Source organism: Grammomys surdaster, unplaced genomic scaffold, assembly GCF_004785775.1.
Source record: "Grammomys surdaster isolate TR1022 unplaced genomic scaffold, NIH_TR_1.0 170, whole genome shotgun sequence".
In the NCBI taxonomy this organism is placed as follows: domain Eukaryota; kingdom Metazoa; phylum Chordata; class Mammalia; order Rodentia; family Muridae; genus Grammomys; species Grammomys surdaster.
The window spans coordinates 21,420,368-21,444,092 of NW_021604618.1; the positions used below are offsets into that span (position 1 = coordinate 21,420,368).

At 39.2% G+C, this 23,725-nt stretch overlaps 1 protein-coding gene and 1 non-coding gene across 2 annotated transcripts in view; one reads left to right on the plus strand and one right to left on the minus strand.

Annotated features, from left to right (window-relative positions):
* Positions 1–1,824: 1,824 nt before the first annotated feature.
* Positions 1,825–1,906, minus strand: Trnas-gcu. The gene has a single exon. It is a non-coding gene; the product is annotated as a tRNA-Ser (tRNA).
* Positions 1,907–2,606: 700 nt separating this feature from the next.
* The window catches only part of Knl1 (kinetochore scaffold 1), a 67,207-nt gene continuing 46,088 nt past the window's right edge, over positions 2,607–23,725 (plus strand). Inside the window, exons 1-6 of the mRNA XM_028767002.1 lie at positions 2,607–2,688; positions 11,719–11,772; positions 12,891–12,930; positions 13,911–13,970; positions 16,592–16,653; positions 21,021–21,073. Coding sequence (XP_028622835.1) covers positions 11,738–11,772; positions 12,891–12,930; positions 13,911–13,970; positions 16,592–16,653; positions 21,021–21,073 — 250 coding nt within the window. The 5' untranslated portion in view covers positions 2,607–2,688; positions 11,719–11,737. The remainder of the gene's footprint in view (positions 2,689–11,718; positions 11,773–12,890; positions 12,931–13,910; positions 13,971–16,591; positions 16,654–21,020; positions 21,074–23,725) is intronic.

Below are 23,725 nucleotides of genomic sequence, written 5' to 3' on the forward strand. Positions count from 1 at the left end.
TAAATGGAGGAGTCTGTGGGAGGTGCTTTGTCTCAGTTCTGAGGCTGAGAAATCTAAGAGGCTGATGCTCTGTCTGCTGCACTAGATCACATTTATTTTTGTTTTGTTTTGATTCTCTAGACAAGGTTTCCCTGTGAAGCCTCTGGCTCTGTAGACTATGCTGGCCTGGAGCTCAGAGATCTGCCTGCCTCTGCCTCCTGAATGCTGAGATTAAAGGCATGTGCCATTACTGAACTTGGATCAAATTTCTGACACATGAAATCTGACAGATACTTTCAAACCATAGGAATTGTAACGCAGTCACAATAATATAAAATACATGATTTCTATTGGAGGCAAAGTCACAGGCAAGATGAATATCACCAAAGCACGTTGCCTTATTTTAATGAGAGATTATAAAAATGATTGCTGCAACACCCCCAGAAAATAGGCTACTGAGTTGTCTGCAAGGTCCCTCAAGGGGTGTATGTTCCACCAGGGCAGAAAATGAACAGTAAGATATGGCTGAAGAGAACTGACCAAAAGTGCTGACTGTGGAGGTATCAACATTCCTGAGGGATTTGGACCTAAAATGGAGGAACCAGGAGAAAAGTGACTGCCTTCCAACCATCAGTGCCACAAATCTTGCTGAAGCACCTGCCAGGCACTGGGTTCTTGAACATTGAGCATTCCCAGTGAGGAGAATGTAAAACCACCACCCCAAGGGATCATTAAGAACTCTTCATGATCTGGTACCATACAGGATGGGGTGGTTGAAAGTCATGGAGTCAAGAGATTTGGGTTACACTGTCCTGTCTGCAACTTAGAAGCTGTATAGCCTTGGACAAGTTAATCTTTCAGTGTAAAACAACAATAATAGAATATGAAAATATCTATCATGATCACAGGGTTCTGTAGAGTTGAAGAGACATAATCCATGTAAAATATATGGTGCTTTTAGTTATGTATAAAAAAATTAAGAGTTTTTAAGTATAAATTGAATAAATTTGCCTGATGATTTTACAAGAGGAAAATCTCTGGGTTTTTTGTTTTTTGTTTTTGATTCCTAATACTCTTCTCTGGTTAAATCCAGAAGATTCAGCCTCTTGTCCTCTGGAAAGGTAGTCATGTTGCTGTTCTTCAGTAGTTTCTGGATCATACCAAGATTTCAAGTGTCATGGGCATCTTTTTAATGTATACATTGAAAACAAATCCCATAGCCTGCTTGAGGGCTGGAAGAGGTAGCGTTTGTAATGCAATATGGTACCTCATGATCAGAACAGGTATTAAAAACCCTAAAATAGCCAGTGTGGTGGGACAGCTTTGTAATCCTAGCACTTAGGAAGACGAGGCAGGATGATTTTGAACTTGAGGCCAGCCTGGACTACACAATGAGACTGTGTCTCAAAATAACAAAAAACAAATCAAAGCCCTCAGAGTAAGACTTTATTAAATAACTGAAACCATTCATCTCAGAGCTAGGTCACTTCACGTTCCAGACCACCACTGAACATATGAGCTATAGTTATATCCTTTGTCCTGTTATTTTACTTTGTAAGAAATTAAATTCGTAGAAAAAGTCTCTTTATCTGCTTTTTTTTCATCTGTGAGTACTAACGTTCCAAAAGCTGCCTTTCAAAAATCTCCAAATTCCTTCAATTGATTTCAAATATCAAATTCCTTCAAATTCCAATGTTACAAACTAAAACACTTCCATGCTGAGACTAATTGTGTTAGATAAAATCTGATTGGAATTAAAATCCGAAGCAATATTCAATTACTTCCATTCTGTAAATTATAAAATTACATTATTTAGCAAAAAATGAAAACCAAAAGGAGCACCACCGACGAGGATGGGATTCGAACCCACGCGTGCAGAGCACAATGGATTAGCAGTCCATCGCCTTAACCACTCGGCCACCTCGTCCCAGAAGCTCTCTTCTTCCTGGCGGCTATAGGGAGTAGTAACAGAGTGATGTGACGCAATAACATGGAAGTCGCCATTTTGTACGGAAGCTAACTGTGCGATTGTTTACTTTGCAAACAATCGAAAGAAGACGGCCGTTCTCAGAATAATAGAGACGAAGAAAATTCTGTAGAAAAGGAGAAAAACCCGAGGGAACTTAAGTCAGTTCAGAGGAAGACAGAAAAGTTTAAACAAGTCTTAGGGGTGTGGCCGGTGAGGAGCCGAAGGGGTGGGGTCTGAGCGGCGTGCAGCATTGAGCATGCGCATCATTCTGGCGGTTAGATTTGAATACTTCACAGACTCTGACCCGACGTTGGGAGGTGACGTCCAATTCTGAGGAGCGCGCGGACCTTAACATGTCGAGCAGGTGGTCTGTGGCGGGTTAGGATGCTTCTTTTTGTTCCCGAGAGGCCTTGGATTTTGTCTGAGCGTTGAAGGGCGGCGCGGGTTGCTGAGGGTCGCTCATTCGGCCGGGCGTTCTCAAAAGAGCCTACAGCCGACAGGAACGCGCGAGTACCAACGGCCGGCCCGGGGGAGTCCTCCGCCGCGTTTCGCTTCTCCTTCCCAACGCTGCTCCATTCCCGACTTCGGTTCCTATCGTCTGCGCGGAGCGCCCTGGGCCTCCGGGCCCGCCCCACCCACCATCTTTCGTCAGGGTTCCGGGATCTCGGTCCACTGTCTCTCTCCATCTCCCTGTGGAATGTGTTTCTGACCGAAGTTCCTGCTTCAGTGGTTTGAAGGCGGTGAGTGAACTTTAAATTCTAGGCTCCGTCTGAGCACAATAATAGTTTCGGGTTACTGCAGGTCCAACATTAATAAAGACAACATCGGTGTGTTAGATTACATAAAATTCCATTCCCATCCAAAAGGCTTTGGATTCTCTTTGGATGTGAAAAAAAATATTGCCCACTGCAATTTTTAAAATGTATTAGACGCTGTGGCTTGACTAAGGATGGCTACCATAAGCTCATATATTTGAATGCCTAGTCAATAGAGAGTGGCAGTGTTTGAAAGGATTAGGTTGGGTGGCCTTGTTGGAGGAGAGGTGTTGACGGGAGGGGGGGTGGCGTGAGGGGAGCTTTGAGCTTTGAGCAAGCTCAGTTCAAAGCTGTGGAAGTTCTCCTTACTCCTTCAGCATTGTGTTTGCTGCCAGGTTCCCCAGGATGATTATTATGTAAGTCTCTGAAACTGTAAGCAAGTCCCCAATTAACTGCTTCCTGTTATAAGAGTTGTAGTCATGATGTCTCTTCACAGCAATAAAACGCTATGACAGAAGTTAGCAGAGACAAGCATGTGGCTAAAAACCAAAGCAACAGTTCATTCTAGACACTAAGGTTGAAGTTAGTTTTCATTTCAGTTAAATTGGTTCAGTTGAGTTTCTTGTATGTCTTATTGGTTCATTGTCTTGTGCTAAATAAAGTAGACTTCATGGAGATGACATTTCATTGGTCAGAATTTTGGAGGGATGATTTATAGATGTGGAAGGAAATATATTGTAAGATTTTTGGTCATTAAAGGTTAGGTTCAAGCAATGTACTTCTTGACTATATGAATGGCTGGAAATCAAGATGACAGATGTAAATGGAGTAAAATGTTTGGAATGGTGATATAAATGATGTATTTGATGCTGAGAATAAGAGAATATATTGACTCCAGATACTGGATGGGATAAGCCTTTCCAATAGAATTGTCTGTGATTCTGATATTCTGTATCTGCATTGTCCAACATGGTATCCATTAGCAATCATTTTTGGAGCACTTAAAATATGGTTATGGTTATCAAAGAAATGTAGTATGGTCACAAAACCTTGAATTTTAATTTGTTTCATCTTAATTTCATTGTGTATAATCATTGAATTTGACAGCATAGGTCTAGAGTCTATATCAGTGGAGAATGTGGAAAATACTTGCTGTAGATTCTGGTTGTATAAATTCAGGAATGGACAAAGAGCCAGGTAGTATTTTAGGCTCTGCTTGCTGCAGGTCAGTATGATGGTCTCTGCTACATGATGTTTTGCTGTTGTTGTTTATTTTCTTCAGTTAAAAGAAAGTTCTCAAAGACTGTTTTGGCCCACTGTTGATGATCTGCAGAGCCCTGGATTATTTAGACTGGCGATTCCCAAACCTTTTGGTTCAAACAATCCAAAAGAAATACATAATAACTTCATTTTTATAGAGCTAGGTTCAACAAATTTAATGAATATGACCTAACAACTTGGTAACCATTTAATAAATGTAAGTTAAAGGAAAAGATAATAAACTTTTTTCTTAAATAATCAAGTTACTAATTAAGCCCATTAACTTTTATTCATACCAGTTGCCAAAACTTCACAATGATACATTATTATAATTGATGGTAATGTAGATAGACACTATTATGAATTAGTTCACACAGTGCCTGATAGATTTCAAGAATGGCTGTTTAAAAAACTAGTAATATCTAACAACCTGAAAGTATATAAGTAAAAACCTATAAGTATATGTTATAAGTATACCCCTAAATGCCAAATGTACAGTTTTCTAGACACTAATTAGTATGAATGTGATCAAAAACATTTTATAAGTAAGGTTTAGTACAGTGGTCTGGCCAGTTTTGTTAAAGGTGAGTTATATAATAAAATAAACATTTAATGAAATTAAAGACTTCCAGAAAGTTTTGAATCTCATTTGTTAAGTAACTAGTCCACAAGTTGGAGAGGAATGATTCTCAAAGATTTTCAAATAACAATGTTTAGGTTACCTTGGATTAATATTTCCTAGTACTTATCTGTTTTGAGTACGGAACTTGAAACTATTCCTATAAAAGATAAGTTGAACTTGAAATGTTTTCTATACAGCAATGTTTCTCAACCTTCCTAATGCCGCAACTCATTATTAGTACAGTTCTTCCTGTGGTGACCCTCAACCATAAAACTATTTTTGTTGCAGCTGGGTGTGGTTGGCACACACCTTTAATCCCAGGACTTTGTAGGCAGAGGCAAGTTACAGGCTAGCCTGGACTATAGAGCTAGTTCTAAGACAGTCAAGGCTACACAGGGAAACCCAGTGCTGAAAAGCAAAAACAAACAAAAATTTGTTGCTACTTTATAATTGTAATTTTGCTACTGTTATGAGTTTTAATATAAATATGTGATATGCAGGATATCTGATATAGGACCTTTGTAAAAGGAGTTTTTGGTCCCAAAGGGGGTCACAGCCCACAGGTTGAGAACCACTTCTGTAGAAGAGACAAATGTACTAGTTAATAGTTGTAAGTGTAACATGCTTACTTGTGAAGGGTACTTATTCAGGAAATAATCATTGAGCTCCTACCATTTAAAAAGCATTGGTAGACTATATAACAGGAAACTTGAGACATACCACTTTATTTTCATAGTTTTCTGCTGTAGCAAAGGTAGTTGGGGGAGGAGATAGAAGCACCAGTTAATATATAATAAATTATATAGCAGGATTTTAAAGTGCAGTTGTAATGCTCAGAGAAACTATGTATAGTGCTACCAAGAAAATGTCTTTCTTGCCAGGAGAGAATAGCATTTTATCAATACACTAACTTGGGGAAGAACTCTGCATAGAAATAGAACAGCTAGTGTGGCTACTAAAATCAGGAAGTAGTAAGGAATAATGAAGTCTGAGAGACAACCAGAGACCATATCCCCTGAGCCTTATAGGTCCCAGTGAAGAATGTCAATACAATAGCAAGCCACTGAAATATTTTAAGTAGAAATTGCTTTAAATACATATATTTATGAGCTGAAGAGATGGTTCAGTAGTTAAGAGCACTGGCTGATCTTGAGAGGAAGAACCTTGATTCAGTTTCTTTTTTTTTTTTTAATTTTTTTGATTCTTTGTCATGTACCCTAGTCCTGCACATCTCCCTGTCTCATATCTGCCTTTTGCCCTTGCAACCTCCCCCCACAAAATAAAAAATACATACACACAAACAACAGCCAAAAGAAACAAAACAAAGGATAGAAAACATTTCATTGTGGAAACTGTAGCAGCATTTTACAGTGTGTTCCACAGTATATCTCTCTGTCCACACATTTCACTTGCAAATATTCACTGCAATTAGTCATTGGTCTGGTTCAAGATCTTTGGCTTCTGTGACACCATCAGTATTGAATCCTCAATGGCACACCTCCCAGTTATTCTGTTGTCCTGTATCATAGAGATCCTGCAGTTTTGGAACAGTAGGACTGGCCCTTATAGATTCTGGGGTGGGTCATCTCAGAGCCTTGGGTCTGGGCCTAAGTGGTAACAACTGGTTAGCTCACCAGTTCTCCCTTATCTACACCACCAGTGCAAGCTTTCTAGCACTGCTCTGGCTAGGCCAGACAATGCCACCATCAGCAGGAGGCAGGGTCAGCCTTTCTGCTCTCATGCTCTTGGGGCTGGCTCACCTGTACCTGCCTCCAGAGCAGCTCCACTGTGCTGCCCAGTCAAGGCTTGGGGCCCACTTTCCCAAGTGCTGCAGCCTATGAGGGGCTGGACAGCTCTCTTGCTCTCACACCCTTGGGGCTGGCTCACCTGTGCCCCTTCCACCAGGGCCAAATTTACTGTGCTGCCCAGGTGAGGTGTAGGTCCTGTTGTCCTGAGTGCTATAGCCAGTGAGGGGACAGGGCTAGCTCTCCTGCTCTTATGCCCTCAGGGCCAGCTCTACCAACTACAGCAAGAGGCAAGAGGAAGAACATCACCCCCACACTCACACCACCTTACAGCATAACTCTCAAGGTTGAGAGTTGGGCCCAACTCTCCCACGATCTTGTCCTTAGGATTGGCTCATCCTTGTCCCCTCAACTCGGACCAGCTCTACTGTGCTGCCCAGAAGTGCAGGGCCTGCTCTCCCTATTGCAGCAGTTTGCAAGGGACAGAGCCAGCTTACCCACTCTCATGACCGCAGGGCCAGCTATTCTGACTGCTGAAAGTAGGGAAGGGCGAGGGCATCACTCCTGCACCCACACCACTGCACCCACAACACCTCATAGCAGATGAATGGCAGGCAAACTTGCCCTGAATCTCATCCTGAAGGCTGGTTCACCTGTGTCCCACCAACCAGGGTCAGCTCTGTTCTGCTATCCAGGTGAGGTTCAGAGCCCACTCTCCTGAGTGCTGCAGCTGTTGAGGGGCAGAGCTATATCTCTGGATCTCATGACCCTATGGGAAGCTTTCATGACTGCTGGAGGTGGTGGCAGAGGACGGGGGCATCACCTCCGTGCCTGTGCCACCCCAATGGCAGGGTCAGGTCTCTTACACTCATGCCCTTGGGGCCTGTTCACCCATACCCCCACCAGTAGCAGCTTTATTCTACCACCTGGGCAAGGCTCAGAGCCCACTTTTGTGAGTGCTGCCAGCTGTGAGAGATGGGGCTGGCTCTCTAGAGCACTGTAGCCAGTGAGGGGCAGGGCCAGTTTGACACAGCCCCTGGACATCCAAGTAGTCCCTGGTGGCTGCTCCGACCAAAGACTTCCTCACGTTCCTCATGTTCTCTAGTGCAAATATGAGCCACAGACATGGACACTGACCCTGCTACATGACCCCTGCCACTGAGTAGGCACAAAGTCAGAATTGGCTCCAGTGGCAAGGCTGGTCACTCACAACAGGCTACTTCTCTCCTCCCTCAAGCGTCCAGTTCCATCTTTATGTTGTTCAAGCTGTTCCACTTCTCTGTTCTCTCCCATCTGACCATCAAATACTTGTACACTGTGGTGGATCCAGCTGAAGGCTGGCCATATGACTGGCAGGTCCCTGGGTGACATCCTCTGTCTATACTGCTTGGCCTGTCTGCAAGCAGGTATCTGTGCCTTGCACTGGAGGGCAGGTCTCTGATGATCCACAAGTCTCTGTCTTTTTTTCTTCCTCCCTTCAAGGTCTGGATTTGATTTGATTTTTATGAATCCTAGGCATAAAACAACTTTTGACTATCAAGCTAGGATGCCATCTACTCTGCCCCTGCTTAATATAAGAACAATACCACCAACAAGGTGTCTCTTTGCCCCTTGTCAGGGGGGTTGATTCAATTTCTAGTGCTTACATGACATCTCACAACTGTCCCTAACTCCAGTTCTAGGGGATTCAGTTTTTTTTTTTTTCTGGCCTCCACAGATAACTAGGTGCAAATGAACAGACATACATCCATACAAAACACTCAACTTATGTACATTTTGTTTAAAGCAGCCAAGCCAGTTGTGGTGATCTTTGCTTTAAACCTCAACACTTAGGAGGCAAAGGCAGAAAGATTATCTGTGAGTTTGAGGCCAGTGTGGTCTATATATAGTGAATTCCATGCCAGGTAGGGCTACATAGTGAGCCTATCTTAAGAACCAAAAACAGAGGCTGAAGAGATGGCTTAGTAGTTAAGAGCACTGGCTGCTCTTTCAGAGGACCTGGATTCAATTCTCAGCACCTACAGGGCAGCTCATAACTGTCTGTAATTATAGTTCCAGGAGAATCTGACACCCTCACACCAGTGCACATAAAATTAAATAAATTTTAAAAACCCCAAACAAATAAGCAACAACAAAAACTCCAAACCCAAATACTTATTTCAGACTTAATAATTCAGACTTATTATGAAGATCTGTTCCCTAAATTTGGCTTCATATTGTATGTGAAAAAAATATCTGAAATAAAATATTATCTTTTAGGTATCTATTTTTTTTGCTTATTGTTAAAAGTAAGAATATTGACTGTTAGTAGTATATATGGTATTAATTTAATATTATGATAGAAATGGCTAGTAATCTGGGAAGTGGTGGCGCACACCTTTAGTCCCAGCATTTGGGAGGCAGAGGCAGGCGGATTTCTGTGTTTGAGGCCAGCCTGGTCTAAAGTAGTTCCAGGACAGCCAGGGCTATACAGAGAAACCCTGTCTCAAAAAAGAAAAGAAAAAGAAAAAAAGAAATGGCTAGTATTAATTGTCAAACTTTATAGCTATTATTTTTAGCCTGAGATGTCTTTTCTTACCTGAAGGTAAGGTTCTAGTTAATGTATGCAGTGAGAAAAATCTTATATGTGTTTATTTTGTGTGTGTGTGTTATACTGCAGATGTGGAGGTCAGAGGCTAACTTAAGGGGAGTCTGTTCAGGTTCTTTCCTACCATGTGAGTTCTAGCGATTGACCTTGAGTAGTTAAGCCTAGTGACAAGTGCCTTTATCTGCTGAGCTATCTTAATTGAATAGATTTCCAGTTCCAGTTCCACTCAATATGTATTGAGTAGAATTCCAATTTGAATAATTGACTATGATATATAAAACATTAATACTATTGTTGGATTTAGTTGTACTTTCCTGTAATCAAGGTTGATAAGGAGACTTAAAAGGATATGAATTAAAAGGATAAGAGAATTAAAAGTTCAAGGACAGTCTTGTACTGAATGAGTTCAAGGCTACCCGGGGAACTTAGAGAATGTGAATTGTGCTGTCGCACTTGAGTTTTCAAGAAAAACTGAAAACCTAATTATTCTATGAAATGAAAAAAAGCCTTGAGATTTTTGCAATTTGGGTAATTAACTAAAAAAAATTAAGCACCATTGCCAGGGGGCCAGCCCTGACAGGTCTTCTTTCTTGTGTTTGCTTCTTCTTGAGGCAGCGAAGGGGAAAGAGCATTGGCAGAGGTAAGATGTGGTCTTACGAGATGTTTAGGGTTGCTGTATAATAATAAAACATTTCTTATCTTAATTCTAAGTTGCTTAGCTGCAGTAGCTAACCTGCCTTCTCAGTTTCTACAAACTGTTTTGCACCTCATCCTAAAACATCAGGAGAGTAAGTAAAGTCACCTTTGTTCTATCTCAGCAGGAATTGTGCTGCTCTAACTTTCAGCCTGCTAGTTGTAGTCACAGGAAGAGAAAGGGACGCTTTGAAAAGTGATTTTAGAGTTTATTTCTTATTTTTCCCAAGACAGGGTTTCTCTGTGGAGCCCTGGCTGTCCTGGAACTCACTCTGTAGACCAGGCTGGTCTCGAACTCAGAAATCCACCTGCCTCTGCCTCCCAAGTGCTGGAATTAAAGGCGTGTGCCACTACTGCCTGGCTAGAGTTTATTTCTAAATTGTAAAAAGTTTCCTATGAAAGTTCTCTAAGAAAAATGGGAACCAGGCTTGTAAGAAAAGGGGGATAAGGGGCCTGAGAAAGGGGGGATAAGCAGGACAAGGAGTGCTAAGAAGAGGGGGATAAGAAGGAAAATGCTAAGAAAAGTGGGACAAGGAGAATTGCTCTCTTCTTTGTCCTCAGCACTTACACATCTTTCAGAATTCATGATCACATGGTATAAAGTTCATCACAATCTACATAAATTCAAATCATAAATCAAATAAGAAGTTTACAACAGAGAATGTTTACATGCATATCCATTAGGAGTAACTATCTGGCTAAACATTCATCACCTGTCACAGCTCCACAGGTTCATGGAGAGTTAAAACCATAATAAAGTTATTAGTGAAGTTTTGTATAGGTAAACTCAGTAAATATTTTATCTTCTGTCCTAGCACCTATAATAAATTGTTAGTTCTCTTTTTATGATCTTTGGTCAATGGTTTAACTTTTTGGAATGTGCTCTGAGTAGTAGAAAGCCTGCCTACTATCTCAGAAACAGTTAACTTGAGACACTATAGGCAGACAGAGTTCTCATTGCAGTTTTGACATCAGAAAGAACCTAATAGCAGTCCCACTATAAAAGAACATAATAAATACTTATAATTTTAGGAATTCTTATGAGATCGTCATTAAGAATTAAGAAGTCATCTATTTGTCTATATAGCATCACTACAAGACAGTACATCTTCATTGTTCTGCAGAGATCTGCTCAAAAGGGTGGGTTAATACCTAGTGATTGTTATATATATTTAATGATATCAGGAGAAGCATATTAATAGCAGGGGTCTTTCCTAAAATGAATTTCTCCTTGTCCTTGCCTACTGGAGCAAATCCGTCATAGATTTTTAATCCAAGGCAGGACATCTCAGGAAGATCACTTGCTAGTTATTAGCTTGTTGGCTCCTGACACATCATGTATATGTTAAAAATTAGAGCAGGTGAGTGTGGGGCCTTTACCTTTAAGTTGAGAGCTGAACATTAAAGCTTTGAGATTCGTTCAGAATAAAAAAAAAAAAATTAGAGCAGGTATGGTGTCACATCCTTTTAATCCTAGGACTTTAGCAACTCTCCTTGCCTCTTACCTCTTGAGTTCTGGAATTATAGGTATGTGCTATCATACCCAGCGTAGTTCAGTTTTCCTAAGATATATCCACTATTTTAGGTACTGATTGACTTCCATTTAAAGGTTGAATTATTATATAATCCAAGTATTATATTACTTAATTATGCAAACTAGCCCACTTTTTTATTGGAAAGTCCATATCATCGTGCTCAGAGTTAGTCTACAAATATTATTTTGATTTGAGGGGGGGGACTAGGGATAGAGGGCAAGAGGGATGGCTTCTTGATAGATCCCAGGCTGACTTGGAACTTGATATGTAACTTAGATTAGCTTTGAACTCTTGCTCCTCCTGCCTCCACCTCCCAAGTACTAGGATTATAAGGATGACCATAATCCTGGCTTAGATTTTTACTGAGTATTAAAAATTCCAGTAGTAAATATAACATGGTACTGTCCTAAATTTCTCATGTTTTAGAGCTCACAATGTAGTCTTTGCTTCTTATTTTTGGTCTTCTTTACAAAATAACTCTAAAGTCATACCCGTTATCCTTAATCTCCCATAGATTATATTTTTTCATCTTTTTTACTTGTTAATACTATGTGTCTTTTTTTTATTTTACAGAAAATAAAAGTTTTCCAAAATGGATGGGATATATTCAGAGGCTAACGAAGAGAAGTAAGTTAATTCAGTGCTGCTAAAATGTTATTTTCTATTACAGAAAGGTCATTTAAAATTAGTTAAGAACTATTAGTAATGTCTGAAATTGTTTTCTTTTTTTTTTTTTTTTTTTTTGGTTTTTCGAGACAGGGTTTCTCTGTGTAGCTCTGGCTGTTCTGGAACTCACTGTGTAGACCAGGCTGGCCTCGAACTCAGAAATCCACCTGCCTCTGCCTCCCAAGTGCTGGGATTAAAGGCGTGCGCCACCACCGCCCGGCTGCCATCATTTAGAGTAAGAACTTAGGACTTGAGGGACTTTTATAGGCACCACCTCCCATCTCATTAAGGTCTTACGAGATTAACTGATTTCTCTAAAATTGATACCATAAACTAGTGATCTGTTTGCAGCCTACAAGACAATGTTGTTTGAGACAGAGTCTTATGATGAAGCCCTTGGCTGGCCTGAAACTCAGAGATTCTCCTGCCTCCACCTTTAGAGTACTAAGATTAAAGGCATGTGCCTTAACAGTCACGTCTGTTCCTAATTTTTAATATATATGATACTTGATTTTTCAGATAATTACCAAAATTGCAAAAAATCTCAAGATTTCATACAATAATTAGGTTTTCAGTTTTTCTTGAAAAACAAATCTTGGGCAACAAATCTCATATTCTTCCTTGGAACAGCTAACTAGCAGAATGTAATGGCAGTGATCTTTAGACTAGACAAGAACTATCACTAGACCATACTCTCAGCTTCTTCTACGCCCACCCCTTTTGGTGCTAGAAATTGAATTTAGGATTCATGCATGCTAGATGAATGCTTTACCACTGAGCCTTAACCCTCAGTCTTCTATGTTTTGGTTTGAGACAGGGTCTCACTAAATTGCTAAGAGTGGCCTTGAACTTACTTGGTATCTGAGGCAGTCCTCAAATTTGTGATCCTTCTGCTTGAGCTTCTGAAGAGCTGTGATTACAGACCTGTACCACTAGGCTTGACCATAATGTACCTTTAAAACATTGTATTCTTAAATGCAGAATTTTATGTCTTATAACACATAAGGTATAAAGTGATGGTAGCTTTTAGAAATTCAGTTTATCTACATAAACAATAACTTTTCCTTTTTTTCTTTTAGTGACAATACACAGAGGCCTGTTAGAAGACAGCATTCCTCAGTAAGAAATATTTTTATTTAAATTAATAGATGTTACTTTTTACTGACTACAATTACAGGAATTTTGATTGTGGCTTTACCTTGGCATCCTAGCTACCTTCTTACTGCTTTCTGGATAAAGATTCAAATAGTCTGGTTATACATTTCAGTAAATGTACTAAAATTCATATTTTTGCACTTTTTTTGTAATTTGATAAACTTTTTGTTAGCATATTTCTACAACATATTTTTGAATGTTTATATAATAAATTATATTTAAATATAAGTGCCTAAAACATATAAATTTCTTTCTTTTTTTTTTTTTAAATATATATTTAACATGGCATTCAAACTATTGCAAGACAAAAGTTCACCCAAGTTGATTTACACAGTAAATTCATGTTGATTATGAAACTGGAAAATACAATGGTATAGGGTGCCTATATGTAAAAGTTACCTATAAGGGATTCTAACATAACTCTGCTGGGATTTTCTTTCCTTTTTTTCTATTTCAATTGCTTTTGGGTAGTTTTTGCTAACAGGCATAATTTATGTAATTATCTCTAATTGCTATGATATATCTAGTGCTTCTTATTTCTATGTTTAAGTTCTATGTGAAGAGTTTGATGTATTCTCTCAAGGTAGAAAAATAGGACTTAGAACTAAATTGTGTTAGTGTGCTTATCCTATTAGGGCATGCCCTCATTCCTGAGCTGCACGTTATGAAAAAACAAACTGCAGACTGTTAGATGGTCTCAGTATCCTTGAGTTGGTGTGGAGCATTACCCAGAACACTTAGATGATTTTGTGCTAAAGAATTTGGGTGAGTGGGTCAGGAGAAGGCATAAATGTCAGATATTTAAACCAGTTACATAACAGTGAATAATATGATTTTGAAGAATCTCAGGGATTTTAATTGAAAGTTTAGCTCTCTACTCATATAACTTAAATTGACTAGCAGCTACATTAAATTTTCTTGACTAATTCTAATTATTGCTCTAGATTTTGAAACCCCCAAGGAGTCCTCTTCAGGACCTCAAATGTGGAAATGAAACAATTCAGGTAAGTCTCTAATGCAAATGCTTTGCAATTTCAGATTTTATTTTGGAGGACTTGGTTTGCTCAGGTTAGGTTTCACTTACATAGACTAGAGAGACCTTTAACCTGTGGCAGTTTTCCACTTGAGTTTCCCAAGTGCTAGGATTATAGATTCTGTCATCATTCCTGGCTTCAGAGATCATCATGAATTTTATTAGTTAAGTGAAGAAATGATACTATAAATGATTCCCATTTAAATGTGCACAAGTAAGTATCTCATTGCTTCCATGTTCTTGTCAACTACTTCTGGGCTAGAGATGTAACTCAGTAATGGAATGCTTATCTACTGTGCATGAGGCCCTGGGGCACAGTGTTTAAAAAAAAAGTCCAAATTATTTAATAAGTTGGTATTTATAATTTCAAAATCCATTTGTTGCTAATTAATTTAAACCCCTGCTAGGATTAGAATAGGGACTAGTATTTTGACTCTAACCTAGAACAGGATCTAGTACATGCCTTCACCTGTTGAGCTATCTGGCCTCCATGTATAACTTTTTATATGGAAGTTAGAGATTGGAAATTTAGTTCTCTCACTTATATGGCAAGCACTTTATCTACTATCTGTCATGCCTGCTGTGACTGATTAGACCTTTGGATATATAGACTGTTTAATATAGGTGGCATACTATTCTTGGTTCTTTTTAAGATGTATTTTTAATTTATGTGTATATGTGGATGCTACACATGAGTATGTATTCTATATGCCTGGAGCCCACAGAAGCCAGAAGCGATAACCAGATCCTTTGGAGATGTAAATACAGACAATTATGAGCTTTCCAATTGGAGTGCTGGAAACTAAACCTGAGTTCTCTGCAAGAGCTGTACATATTTTTAACTACTGAGCCATCTCTCCAGCCCCCTCAAAGAGACACATAGTCAAAGCAACATTAATCACAGTAGTCAAGAGGTAGGAAAAATCAAGTGTCCATCTATTTTGCTTAAATAAAATGTGCTATTTATAAATAATGAAATTCGATATTAAAAATCTGACATACAACAGCATGCAAGCATCAAAGAACTAAATGAAAAGAAAAAGTCTCAAAAAAGACAAATTCTACTTGTTACCACTGACATGAGGTATAATCAGACTGATAGAGACCAAAATAGAATGCTGGGTGCCAAGGAATTGGAGGAAGGATCTAAATGTGTATTTTGTTTGTTTGTTTTAATTTTGTGTGTGTGTCATATGCACTCATGTGTGAAAGTGTCCATGGAGGTCACAGAGGCATCACAGAATTACAGGTGATTGTGAACCTCCTACATGGGAAATGAACTCTGATACTCTGTCTGTAAGAGCTGTATGTGCTCTTAACTACTAAGCCATCTCTCTAGTCTCAATATGTATAGTTAACATTTTGTAAGATGAAGATCTTGAGAGTGATTACACAAGATGTTTTTTATCACTATTGAACTTAAAAATTGTTAAGATGAGGGTGGTGAGGTGACGCAATGGTTAAGAACACTTTCTGGCCTTGCAGAGGACACAGATTCAGTTCTAGCTGGGTAGCTCACAACTTCCTGTAACTTTAGTTCTAGATGATCTGATACCCTTTCCTGACTTCATGACACCTGCATATATGTGATGCACATAACTCACACAAGCACACATGAACACATTTTTTTTTAATGGTAAAGATGGTAAATTTAACTTTATGTGCTTTTTACCACTCACAAGTGTAAGTTCTTGTCAATGCAGAGTGGTTAAGATGATAAATTATGTTATAGCTGGGTATGGTGGCACAGGCCTGTAATTTTAGCACTAGGAAAATGAAATTTCAAATTTATCCTTGGGCTTTATAGTAAATTTGAATGTAGCATAGACTATGGACTACAATAACTACAACAATCACAAAAGATGGTAACTTATGTGCATTTTACTATATTGAAAACTTTTTTAAATGGACATGATGCTGCATGCTTTTAATACCAGCACTAGGGAGGCAGAGGTAGGCTGATCTCTCTGAGTTCTATCTAGCCTGGTCTACATAGAGAGTTTCAGGCTAGTCATAGCTACAAAGTAAGACCTTGTGTTACAAACAAAAAGCTGTTTATTTGTAATTGTAGAAGAATACATTGTAATAAGATCAGTGTAGCTGGCCACATAGCTCCTGTTTAGTGTCCAGTCTTTCTTGTTATATATTGTTTGTGTTAGTATGCTTATTTCTTTGATTTTAGCCAAAAGGTCAAAAAACACTAATATGCTTATTTTAACTCTTACTGAAAATCATGCTCTAGGAGTGGTGACACATACCTTAAATGCTAGCAATCAGAAAGCTGAAGCACAAAGGTTACGAGTTTGAGATCAACATGGGTTATATATTCAGGCCTTGTCTCAAAACAAACAAAGCAACAACAAAAGAAAATACATATTTACATGAACTACCAGTTCAATCCTTAGTACTGCAGCCACCCAAAAAAGTATTTAGAAAATCATATTCATGTTCATTAATTTCTTCTATATTGGGCTGTTTGGAAATCTTATATTATTAATTCAAAATAAGACTTGATCTCTGCTTCTAATAGTCTGGAGATCTAATTCATAGTGATTTATATTAAGAATTGTATCCTATATTGTTTTCTCTTAGGAATCTAATGCTCCAAGAACCAGGAAAAGCTCTCGGCGAGTCAGCTTTGCAGATACTATAAAGTAAGTTGGAAAGAAAATTAAGTAAAATGTTATAGGTTTTCTCCCTGTCAAATACATGGTGGTAACTTTTAGATAATCTGTTTTACTTAAATAAACATTAAAGAATTTGTGTGTGTGTGCGCACACACACACACACATAGTTCTGGGGAATGTTTTCTTTTTGTTGTTTTTTTTAATCTTATGATTCCTTTTATAGGCTTCTGTTTATATACTTCTGTTTTGTTTGGTTGAGATAGTATCTTATGTAGACCATGCTGGCCCCAACTCAAAGACATTTAAGAAGAGGTCATATTTGTTTTATGTTCAGAAATCTTACCAAAGTCCTGGAGTTTGATCTGCATTCTCTCTCATTCCTCATTTATATTTCTCCAACCTTTTTAAAGGCCATGCTTTTTGTTATTGGGTTTGTTTGTTTATTGTTTGTTTTAAGGTGGAGTCTCACCAAGTTGCCTTGCTAGTCTTGAACTCACTTGCTAGCTTTCGGAGGCTTTGAGTACCTGGGAACTTTATATGACTACCCTATGGACACTGACATGTGCTTAGTAACATGTGAACAGGCACACACATATTACATACTCAAACATTAAAAAAAAGTAAATGTAAAAAAGCATTACTGAAAGAAAAGAGCTTAAATATATTTGATTTATTATCAACTGCCACTACTAAGCCAGATATGATGGCACACATCTGTAATTCAACATTTAGGAGTCTGAAGCCAGGGCCACTCCAAGTTAAAGGCCAGTTTGACTACATAGTGAGTTCAAGGGTTATCTGAGCTACATAGCGAGACTCTGTTGTATGTATATATGTGTTTCAGCTTTAAGGCATTGTTTTTCCCAATACAAGTGTTGCCACTCTGATGGGAAATCCCCAAGGCACATGATACAGCTTGAGGGGAACAGCTTCCCCAGTGGAAGTGTTATAGCTCTGAGGAGAGAGATTTCCCCTATGTGAGTGTTAGAGCTTAGAAGGGAAAGGTATCCTAGCAGTTAGGGGCCAAGGTATACCACAAAGTCACTGCACAACAAACCTCATCAAGAGATTTATTGGGAAAAACACAAGAAGGTAACCGCCTCTGCTGGAGCAAGAAGCAGCACTGAACTGAACAGGAGACAGGCTTATATAGGCTTTCCCGGGGAAGGAGTTTTCCAGGGTGGAGATTTCCAGGGATTGGTAGATTTTCTTTTCTTTTTTCTTTGCTTTGCTTTTCTTTGCTTTTCTTTTTTCTTTTCCTTTTCCTTCTCTCCCTTTCTTTCTTTCTTTCTTTCTTTCTTTCTTTCTTTCTTTCTTTCTTTCTTTCTTTCCTTTCTTTCTTTCTTTCTTTCTTTCTTTCTTTCTTTCTTTCTTTCGGACTGAATACTATTTTTATTCCCTCTGTAGAAGATGATATTATCATCTCATGCTTCAGTGGCAAAATAGAAGCCACCAGATCCTAAGGATTGTTACAGAGAGGGACATTGTGGCATTCCACTTTTAATTTCAGCATTTGAGAATCAGAGCCAGGCAGACCCCAATTCAAGGTTTATCTTGAAAACCAAGCCAAACAAACCAAACCAACCAACCGAACACTGTTACAGGACCTTTGTCTTCTCACAGGCTTCTGTTTGCTTATTTGTTTTAAACTATGTCTTCCTCACATTTATTGCTTGCTTTAAATCTTTTTGTTCAAAGTGATAATCTTCATAAGAATACTCATCTCCTCTTCACACCTGAAACTGATTTTCTGGGGTCCTCTCTGGATTCCAGTAACAAGTATTTCCTTGTGGCAGTGTCTGTCAGCCCTATGCTAGGCTCCACGGGACCAAAAAGAACAATCACATAGAGTTGCCTTTTGAGACAGGGCTGGAAATGGTATAGATCTGTGGCAGACTCTATGCTCCATGGGCTTCAGTGTCCAGTTCCGGGTGGCTAGAGAGGCTAGGATAAAACCAGACAGTTTGGTTGGTGGGTGAGAGTCTGGCCTCTGTTTGTAAGCTGCTCCCTTAAACACCAAATTCTCCAGAGAAGATGAACAAGAGTTTTAGCATGGCAACATGGGAAAGAGTAAAAGAACTTGGTTTTCTTCCTGGAGCAGAACTGCTCTACAGCCGCCCAGGAGGAGGAAGGCGGAAAAATAGAGACAGGGTTATGCTTTTGAAGCTTGAAGTCCAGGAAATAGTCAGGCTTTGGGAGTCTGAGAGTTACTGGATGGGTGGGGTGTCTCCAGAGAGTAAGAATGCAATGTCTTGACAAGGAGAATTAGTACCTTTGTGGCTGTCTGAAGGGAGATAACAGACTTACAACTCAGAAAGCCTGCAACCCCAGCAGTGAGTCTACCAGCACCTGCTAACTCCATCACTTTACACACTTTTCCTTTTCTGGGATTATGGCAAGTAGGGCTTGGTAGGTTTTCAAACCCAGAAGTGGGTTCACTCCATTTACTCTGCACTTATCTCAAAAACACGATAAACAAAAAAAGCCACTAATAAATATTTCTGGTGTGACAGATACTATGTTAAATACATGCATTGTCTTATTGGATATGTAAAATATAAATAACCTAAGTAACAAATAGAGATTCTCAAATGATTAAGATTATTTATGTTGAGCTGGAGAGATGGCTCAGCGGTAAGAGCACTGACTACTCCTCCAGAAGTCCTGAGTTCAATTCCCAGCAACCACATGGTAGCTTATAACTATCTAGAATGGGATCCAATGTCCTCTTCTGGTATGTCTAAAGATAGCAACAGTGTCGTCATATAAATAAAATTAATTTTAAAGATTATTTATGTTGAGTGTGTTGGTGTAGGTAGTGATCCCATTATTTGGGAGGTGGAAACAGTAGTATCAGGAGTTAAAAGCTATCCTAAGTAAGACTGTGTTTCCAGGAAAAATGAAGCAAAACATTTATTGGAGAGTAGCAGTGTTACAATGGGAATATACAAGCCAAAGTGAAGCAAATGTGAATTCAAAGAAGTTGAGGCAAGGAGAGTTTTATTAGTTAAAAAAAAAAAAAGAGAGAGAGAGACGTTCCAGTTACTTAGGACACAGAGATAAACTTACTTGAACCTACAAGTTTAAGACTAATATAGACAACTCAGCAAGATCTCATTTCAAAAAGACAAAAACACCCTCCCCAACACACACACAGGTTTTGAAAATGGGGTGGACTTGGGGTTAGGTTTAAAATTCACAAAAGGCTACTTAGATGCAAAGTTCATTGGGGTTTTTGATGTTTTTGTTTTTTAAGATAGGGTTTCTCTGTGTAATAGTCATCTATGTCCTGGAACTCACGAAGATCTGCCTGCCTCTGCCTCCCAAGTACTAGGACCTCCTGAATGCTGGGATTAAAGGCCTGCACTAGCACAGCTTGGGCAAGTTCATTGTTCTTAGAGACAAAAGGCAGGAATTGTTACCAGCTCATTGTTGGAGAGGTACAACATTGCTGGCTAAATGCTATTGGGAATATCATTTAAATAGCTGCATTTTAGAGTTTGTTTTGGTTTATGCTTTTAGGGAATATAGTCTGTTGTGGCAGCTGGAACATGAGGTGGCTGCTCTTCAAAAGGCTGAAGTAGACGCTGAGTACCCTGAATCCAGAGTACATTGTTGCCTGTAGAATTAGACTGTAGCATATTTCTAGATCTTTCTGGTTGGTATTGTTTTTATTCTTTAATTTTCAAATTTGCTACATATATACCTTTTTTTAAATTTTAGGTTTTTTGAGACAGGGGCTCGCAATTTAATTCTGACTAGCCTGGAACTCACTAGTAGACCGGGCTTGCTTTAAACTAATGGAGCTCCACCTGCTTCTGAACCACACTCTCCCAACCGAAAGAAACACTGGGATTAAAGGTGTGCTCTACTGCATCTGGCCAGTAGTTAGGAGGCAGAAGCCGTAGAGCTCTTAGTGTTCAGGAGCAGCCTGGTTTTGTTTTTGTATTGTTGAGGTCTTTTTATGTTTTTTATTTTATTTTTTTTTTTGTTTTGTTTTCAAGACAAGGTTTCTCTGTGTAGCTTTGGCTATCTTAAAACTTATTCCATAGACCAGTCAGACCTTGAACTCAGAAATTCCTTGCCTCTGCCTTCAGAGTAATGGGATTACAGGTGTGTGCCACCACTTCACAGCTCAGCCTGTTTTATATAGGAAGTTATAGGTTAGGCTAGCTAAAGTTACATAGCCCAAACCCATATCAATAAATAAACCAATAAAACAAAACAATTTTTTGGAATACATATTATTATAGAACTTTAAAATTTATTAAAGAGAGAAACAAATTTGCATACTAACTAAAAGCACTTTATACCATCAATAGTAAAACTGTAGGAAATTTTTTAAAAATAAAGGATTTTCAGTATTATTTGTTTATTTATTTTTTCTGTTCTAGAGTATTCCAGACAGAGTCTCATATGAAAACAGAGAGAAATTCAGAAATTTCAGGTAAATATGTAGTTTCAGTTCCTGCTAATCTGTTTTCTTTACTTTCCTGTGGTTAATGTAATATCTTCTCTCTTGTGTGAATGTGCATGCGTGTTCGTGTGCGTGTGTGTGTGTGTGTGTGTGTGAAGAAAGCGTACATACTAAGACATGTGGAGGTCAAGAGACAGTTGAGATTCTGTTTTCTTTCCACCATGTAGTATCCCAAGATTGAGTTTGGGTCCTACTTGCAGCAAATACCTTTGCCTGCTAAGTTATTTTGCTAGCTCTATCATATTATTTAAGTATTTTATCTTAAGGGATAGAGGAGTAGCTCTGCTGATAAGGTGATTGCTATACCTACATGTGGCCCTGAGTTTGAATCTCTAGTACCCACTTAAAAGTTCAGTGTAGGCCAGTTGTGGTGGTGGGTGCCAGATGTAGTAGTACATACCTTGTATTGGTTACTTTTCTGTGGTTGTGATAAAGCACCATGACCAAGGCAGTTTATAGAAGAAATAGTTTATAAGAGTCTGTCATGGCAGGATAGTGACAGGCATGGGGGCTAGAGTAGTGGGATCAGGACTTACATCTTGAACTTTGAATATAAAGTAGATCAAAACTGCAGTAGATGAGCTTGTTTTACTCTGAAAGCCTGCCACTAAAGACATACTTCCTCCAGCAGGCCATACTTCCTAAACCTATCAAACATTGCTACCAACTGTGTGGGGCGGTGGGCTGTGAGAGGCACTAGGGTACCCAGTTGAGTCTGCTTTGAACCCCAGTGACCCTAATGGGACGGTAGGAGTTCGGTCTTGCTCCTGGGCTGTGGTTCCTTTCACTTATCCACAGCCCCTCCCAAGAAAAGTGTGTGGCCTTAGGTCATGTAGCACAGGTAGCACAGGTTAAGGGCGTGACTACAGACCTCAGAGCCTCAAGAGATCTCCATATTAATGAGATACCTAAAGACCAGAGGGCATAGCCAATTAAGCATTCCTTCCCAGACCTTCCTCCTACTCATAAAAGATATTTAACCTCAGGCCTGTCCTGAGGACATGGGGTACAGCTTCATCCACTTTCTGCCATGACAATAAACCTTTTAAAACCATGGACTCCTCTCATACTTGGGGCCAGCCGTGGAGAACCATAGAGGGGGGCCTCCGATCAATGAATCGCTGCCTAATCTCCCTCCAGAGGACCTCTCTGCGTTCCAACCATAGAGCCCACCAACTCAAGCAAGCTAGCTGAGCCAAGAGTCTCTACCCCGTGGGGTGCTGCCAGGGCTTCTCTCCCTTGTCCCTCTTGGCTGCGGGCCGGTCCAGCCCCTATGCCTCCCATCTCAGTCCTTCTGCGGTCTCCCAGCGACATCTGGGAGCCCAGGGGCTGAGACCAGCTGGTCTCCCGCCAGCCACCTTGGCCCAGAAACCCCTAACCCAAGAGCTCTGCTTCCGCGAGACCTCAGACTGAGATCTCCCCATGCCCAGAGCGGAGTTTTGTGACTCCTCACTCAGCACCTGGGGCAGCAGACGTGTGGGAACCACAACTCAGCCCAACAGAACCCCACACAACTGAGGACCGAGTATTCAAATGCCAGAGACTATGGGGAACATCTCTCATTCAAACCACAATATGCCTATAATTTTATCACTAAGGAGACTTAAGACAGGAGAATCTCTGGAACTCATAGGCTAACTATACTCACCAAATCAGTAAATTTAAGGTTAAGTGAAAGATACTGTCTCAAAAAATAAAGTGGAAAGTGATAGAGGACAATATACAACATTGACTTCTGGCTTAAATATACATACCCACACCTATGCATGTATATGTATACATACCCACATAAATATATATATATAACAGACACAAAGTATATCCTTAGCTGAATGTGGGGACTCACATTTGTGATCCCCGAATTTCCAGGGCTGAGGAAGTTCAACACCAGCTTGAGCTACATAGCAATTTCTAGACCCTTTTGTACTTGAAACTATCTCAGGAGAAAAAAACAAGGGCACAAGATCCTCACTAAACAACAAGTAGGGGGAAAATAAATGAATTATTCTTTTAGTTATGAGGACAAAAAGGTTAAATAATAGCTTCTTTTTAAACTTTTGCTGTTAACAACCTTATTTAACTTTTATAATACTTGATCAGGTATCTTTGAACAACTTTATGTTTTTACTTTATTTTTAGAGACAGAAGCTAGAAAAAATGTGCTGACTCTACAGTAAGTAACAGACATGTACTAACTATATTTAAATAGTTGTTTAGATTTTTGTTATTTTAGCATTCCTTCTGTCAAATAATTAACATTAATTTAAAACACAAATGGTAGAATTTCATATATGTACCGCTATATCTGAAAAATAAGTCTATAGTATAGTCTTAGTAGTGATGACAAACTCCATTTTCATATAGAGATTCTTAAATTTATCACCTAGTATAAATTTCATTTGTTGAAATTTATTTTACCAATCAACTTGTGAATGTTTTAAATGATGTCTATGTAAGATTCACTGAAGCTTATTGTAATAGCAAGCGATGCAAAAGATCCTAAAGATGGCATAAAAATCCTTGATGGTGGCATAAAGGAACTGATTAAATAAATCACACATTTTTCATGTAATTACTCAGCTAGAATGACAGTGCTTATGTGTTTATATTTCTGTGTGCATA